This window comes from Herpailurus yagouaroundi, unplaced genomic scaffold (assembly GCF_014898765.1).
Source record: "Herpailurus yagouaroundi ecotype Mexico unplaced genomic scaffold, PumYag 186, whole genome shotgun sequence".
In the NCBI taxonomy this organism is placed as follows: domain Eukaryota; kingdom Metazoa; phylum Chordata; class Mammalia; order Carnivora; family Felidae; genus Herpailurus; species Herpailurus yagouaroundi.
The window spans coordinates 17,516,104-17,522,751 of NW_024412417.1; the positions used below are offsets into that span (position 1 = coordinate 17,516,104).

Consider the following 6,648-nt stretch of genomic DNA (forward strand, 5'->3'; position numbering starts at 1 on the left):
ACCTGGAGCTACAGGGACTTGGTACACCAGAATTTCAAACAGGAGCCCCAAAGAAATCTAAATCATGACATGGTGGACTTAAATGCAGGCTTTGGAGTTAGACTGACCTGATTTAGATTCTGGTTTCAACATATATTACCCATGGGACCTTGAGCAAACTCAAGTCTCAAGTTTCCTCAGCTGTGAATTGGAGACTGAACTCTCAACATTAACCACACATTTTATGTTAGATGATAGGGAGTATTCATGTTAAATATTTAACTTATGTCTAATACATTAAAACTATATAGCAAAGAGAAACTCATAGTACCAGGCAAAGAAAGAGAGGCACGTGTCTTAAAAAGCTGATTCTATGTGAAGTTAATTTTAGAGGATTCATTTTATTACTTGATCTGTATAGTAAGTGATTTTATAATAGGATGTGAACAAAACAAAATTGCCTTGTACCTGTGTGGAAAGGAGTATGAAAGTGTTTTAAGAAATTAATGGTTTTAGAGTTGTTGAATATTGAAACGTCTCATTTAAATTATTATTTTACAACCTCTGCGGTAATTATTGTATAACTTAGGGCATAAGTATTAAGAGATTATTGTTAAAACTATTTTCTTTTATATATTGCAGGGGAGAATTTGCCCTTTGGCTTGATGGAGATCTCTACCATGGAAGAAGCCATTCTTGTAAAACATTTGGGAATCATACACTTTCTAAGAAGGAAGATTTCTTTATCCAAGACATTGAAATCTGGGCTTTTGAATAAATGTAATGCTGTCTTAGCAGGATATTGGCCCAAACCTGACATGGACAAGCATTGTTTGGAAAGTTCAAGAAGCAATACAACGTAACATGTCACTCGTGCTTTAAAATTAATTGTATCACCATTTATTACAGCTATAATTTTGGAATTTATTTTTAAAATCATGTTTCTGTCCCAGGGTTTTTCAGGTTTAGACCGTGATGTGGGTCCACACAGTATAACAGCTTGGGTTTTGTCAGAATTTTGGCAGCATTTTGATCATAGTGACCACCTCATCTACCATCCGTGTTATCTCAGTCTCCTAATAGGATGGTGCTTTTTTTTGGACCTATTTTGGTTTATTGTTTTTAAAACTATGTTGATTGTTTTACTAGAGGAGTCTAATTGGAGCATTGAGAGAATGAAGATTAGATAATGCTGTGAGATATATCTGTGACGTTGGCACAGGTGACTTCTGGACATGCTCAACTTAGTCATCCTTATGAAGGAAAAAAGAACACATGCCAAAATTATGCATATTCCATAAACCACTGAGTTCTAATTTTAATTCACACTACTACAGCATTCTCTTTATTAATTTTGCAGGTATTCTCAATTTCATTTTAATAAAAATGAAATTTGAGGAGAATTCTGGTTGTGATAGACCACAATGCACATGATCTGCAGGTTTGGGCATATGCTTTCATGATTGAATTATCTGATGAAAAGTTATAAAATACAAAGGAGAATGAGAACTTGATGATTCTACTGGATTTAATATATCAAGCAAGAAAATATACTATTTGCATATTTGTAGCTTAGCAGGGCATTATAAGTACAAAAACTATGAAACAGATGCATATTCCTTCAACATATTGTGTCAGATATACTGTTTTATAGTTCCATTGTTTTAGCCTTGTTGCACACCACCTCCCAAAATATAGGTTGTTGTTCAAATGGAAAAAAAAGTGTGTTTTTTTGAGTGGTATATGTTATTAACTACCATTAGCATTTGCTGTTATAAAAGGGCAATGATTATAGTAGACAATATTGTAACTCAGTAGACTTGTTGAATATGCAAATTTACTGTCAAGTGACCTCAAAAAAAAAAAAAAGATAGAATATACTAGTAGTTCTTATCCTCTTTTGTAGGAAACCAATAATATGCCATTGTGGCGGTCATTCATCAGTTAATTTCAAAGCTTCATGTTACGCAAAAAAAAAAAAAATCCTGCTGTTATACATGTGACAGTGACCTTGTGCTGAAATTTCAGCTATTCCAGATAAACCTTGTATATTATCTTGTAAATTAATGTTTAAAGGTAGTTTTGTTCTTATAGAAAGTGTCGATTGCCAGGTTGCTTATAGCACTTTAAATTATTCTAAAAAGGAAATTATAAGCCAAATATGTTGGCTTTAGTAGTTTCAGTTGTATAGGACTTGAATATATTTAGATCTTTTGAAAGTTTAGATAATTATCTAAAGAAAGCATAATACTAATGGGAAAGAAAATCTGATCTATTTAATATGCTATCGCTGAATATGAATAGAAATGTGGGCATCATTTCCTTGTGTATGTAAAGCTCTCTCATAAGTTAGTAACAGTATATAGATTAAATGTTTACAATATAGAGAATTGTAAATAAATATATCGTTTTCTCCCTTGGTCTTCCACAGCAGTATTATTGTCTTTGTGGAGTTGACTAATCATTTAAAAAAAGAAAATCCTGTATTGGATTTCAATTATAATAAGGTCATAGTGGTGTATACCAAATAAAATTAAATACATAAATACAAATTCGAGTTTGGATTTATTGAATAATCAAGTTGCTTTCATATCTAAGGAATCTTTGATTAAACATACTGCTGTGGTTCATGTGTAAAACCTGCTTCTAGCAGCTTGGGGTGGTGGTAGTGACAGTGGTAATGGTAATAGTGATAGAAGGATGTATTTAGTAGAGAGAACAGCGTAGTTTAAAAAATGAAGAAGTGAGAGGGCACTTGACATGTGAAGAAGTGTAAGTCATTTGATATTTTTAAATTATGTTTTCTCTTTTGGTGGGGGGGAGTGCATAGCAAGGTAAGACTAATGCCATAAAGAGTTCTGTTGTGTGCAACTCCAAGAATTTAGATTTTGTTTTTTTATCTCATAGGAGCGACTAAGAAAATATGAGTGGAGGAATGACACCAATCAAGTTTACACTTTAGAAAGGTCTCTGAAAATTAGATTCGTAGAGAGAAAAACTAGAGACAAGGAGACCAATAAGCCTGTTACAAAGTCCAGAGAAAAAATGATGAGGCCTGAATAAGAATTATAGCAATGGCAATCAAGAAGGATGCATGGAAAAAGAAAAAAAAAAAAAAAAAAAGGCGTGGATCTAGGAATTAGTGTTAACATGATTTTGTCATTGTATGTCAGAAAGAGGTAAGGCTAGCTCTCAGGTATTTTACTTACAGCAACTGGGCATATCATCCATTGATAGGAGTGATGTACAAAGAAGAGAAAGAAGCAGCAGACAGGGAACTTAGATTGGTTGTGAGAAATCAGAGAGCTGATGGGGAGTGTTAACATTTGGTTCTCATAAAAAGATTTTAAAATCAATGACATACAGGTATGTTGAAGCCATAATGTATGAATAAAACACCCTTGGAGATTATAGACTGACTGGAGAGAATTCTTGAGATAAATTTTTGGGGCTATAGTAATATTAAGGGATAGGCAGAAGACAAAACTCAAAGCTTCCTTCCATCTCTAGAAGCTAGAAGAACAAGAAATTAAACCTAATGAAAATAGAAGGGAGGACAAACTAAAGATAGCAGAACTCAATAAAATTTAAACAAGTATATAAGACAAAATCTGAGAATAAGACTAATAAACCTCTAGCAAGATGAGAAAAAAGTACCATTGTTAAGAATTTAAAGCCTCTAGACTTCAAAGAGAGAGCATACTGTGGACAACTTTGTATCAGTAAACTTGACAGTGTAGATTAAAAACATTTTGGAAAACAGTTTGCTAAACCTGACCCAAGAAGAAACACAGGTTTTGTATTGCAGAAATTGAATCTGTTAATTAAAAAAAAAAAAAAATCCACAAAAGAAAAACCATGCCCTATGCCCATATGGTTCCACTGGGTAATTCTTGTAAGTATTTAAGGGGGAAAAAAAGTGTCAGTATTAGATGAACTCTTCCCAAGATATTGAGAAAAGAGAGACTTTCTGATACTGCCTTTTGAGACCAGTGTGACCTTGATACCAAAACTTTACAATCCTTACAAGAAAATAGTTATAAAACAGTCTCATTTGAACACATATAAAATCCTACATAAAATAACCACAGATCAAAATCAGCCATATATAAAAGAATAATATAACCAAATCAAGTTTATTCCAGGAAAGCAAGAGCAGTTAACATTTTAAAACACCGATTTACCACATTTATAGAAAAAAAAGTCTCATGACCATCTCCATAGAAACGAAGCTTTTGATTAATTTCAGTGCCAGTCTATGATTAAAACTTGGTGAACTAGGAAAGAGGGGCTCTTCCTTAATCTGATAAGATTATTTTTGGAAAATGTACAGGAAGCGTGAGCTGTAATGGTGATTTTTTAAAAGTTTCCTCCCAGAGATAGGAAACCTGACAATGATAACTGCTATCACCGCTTGTATTCAACATTGTTCTGGAAGTTTCAACCAGTGAAAAAGCAACAAAGAGAAGAGGCATGAGGATTGGGAAGGAAGAACTTTAAATGTCATTTGTGTATGACATCATTGTGGGCATGGAAAATTCCAAAAAGATCAAACCATTTGAATTCATTAGTTGATTTAAGCAAGGTTTACTAAGTTCAATATAAAAACTTTTCATTTTTCATATACAACCAACAATTATAAAATGAAACTTAAAATATTACCATTTGTAATACCGTTGAAAATACTGGAAACAACAGAAGATAAGTTGGAAGGCTATGCCATATTCATGATAGGAAGACAATATTGAAAGATGTCAGTTCTACAAAATCAATCTATATTGGCCCTGAAATTCTCAGCCAGGTTTATTTTTGGAAATTAAGCTGATTTCTATAATTTATATGGAAATTTAGAGACAGAATAAGGCAGCATTGAAGAATGAGGCTGTGATCTTGAATATCAGATCTGTTAAAAAGCTGGATAAGACAATGTGGTATTAGTAAAAGGATTTAGAGAAAAGAATCAAAATCAAGAGTCCAGAAACGGATTTTTTTTTTAAAAGAACTGTTGCTTGATGGAGAGGACAGTCTTTTCAATAAATGGTGCTCAGTTAACTGGATATCTGTATGGAACAAACAATCTTGACCCATCTCACACCACATGCAAAAATTACTTACAGATTGTAAATCTAAATGGGAAAGGTAAATAGTAGAGCTATTAGTTTTAAAAACACAGGAGAATATCTTCATGATCTTAAAATATGCATACATTTGTTAAATGGTCGGACACACAAGCACTCACCATGAAGGAAATGAATGATGAATTCTACTACATTAAAATTTTAAGATATTTTCCTCATCAAAAGACATCATTAAAAGTGAAAAGGCAACCAACAGAGAGTAGAATATTTTTATAATACACAGATCTGATGAAGGTCTTAAGTGCACAATGTGTAATTGACTACTAATCAAAAAAGTTCAACAAAAAAGGCAGAAGACTTTGGCAATTCCTACGAGCATTAAAATGGCCAATAAAAGCTATTTTAAAAGGAATGTGAAGTGGAACAACCTTGGAAAATTTTCTTGTTGGTATCTAGTAAAGCTGAGCCTTTGACCAGAATTTAATTCCTTGATATATACCCACCAGTAATGTATCTGTTTACCAAGACTAGGTATTAGAATGTTTACAAAACCCTTTGTTTTCTCTTCCCACCACCTCCCCATCCTTCCACATACCCACCCACTCACATATTTATGCTGAATCTAATTCTATTATACTTCACATATGTGTTTGCATACATTTCCTAAGAACAAGGACATCCTTTTATGTAACCACAGTCCAGTGACTGAATTCAGGAAATTTAACATAATAGAATATTTTGATTTAATATGCAAAACATTTTTTAATCTCATCAAGTGGTCGTAATGTCCTTTAAAGCATTGTTTTTCCTGATAGGTAGTCCAATCCAGGATCCTGCACTTAGTTGTTCTTTTCATCTCCTTTAACCTGGAAGAGTTCATTCTTTGTGTTTTATGACAGTGGGTATATTTGAAGAACTCAGGAGTATAGAATGCCCATCAATATGGATTTGTATAAATTTTTCCCGTATTGAGGTTATGCATCTTTGGCAAGAAAACCCCAGAAGTGATGTCATGTCTTCTGCATCATATTAGAATCTACATATGTATGTTTATCCCCTTATTGGTGAATAATAATAGCTTTGAGTAGTTGATTAAGATAGTGTCCACTATGTTTCTCCACTACTACCATTTTCCTTTTGTAATAAGGAACGTGTGGGGAAATACTTTAATACCATAATCTATTCTCCAAATTTACAAAATGTTTTTGGTATCCATTGAAGATTCTTGCCTGAATTACAGAAATGATTGCAAAATGATTTTTCTTTCATTCCCAGCACATTTGTTAGTTGGCATTTACTGTAAGAGCTTTCTTTTATCATTTAAGAATATGTATTATTGGTATGAATTAATTTTTTTTTAATTGAAAGTATTACAATCCATTTCTGTGCTCTATTTAACCAATGAGTACCCTGTCAAACTGACTTCTGTACATTTCTTTTCTTGAGTGCTTGCTTCTGGTACAGTACGATGTTCCAGATTTTATGTTTTGTAACCCAATCTTAGAATCAGCCATTTCTCCAAGTAGACATGTTTCTTTTCAAGGAGAATGATATTTGGAAATAACGTTAGATGTGCTTATTGTTACTGGGG

At 32.9% G+C, this 6,648-nt stretch overlaps 1 protein-coding gene across 14 annotated transcripts in view; it reads left to right on the forward strand.

Moving 5' to 3' along the window:
• Positions 1–2,531, forward strand: part of OXR1 (oxidation resistance 1) — a 464,297-nt gene extending 461,766 nt beyond the window's left edge. For all 14 annotated transcript variants that reach the window (XM_040494233.1, XM_040494235.1, XM_040494232.1 and 11 more), the window contains one exon: positions 622–2,531. In XM_040494233.1, the coding sequence (XP_040350167.1) occupies positions 622–757 (136 nt within the window). In that variant the 3' untranslated portion in view covers positions 758–2,531. The remainder of the gene's footprint in view (positions 1–621) is intronic.
• Positions 2,532–6,648: the final 4,117 nt, after the last annotated feature.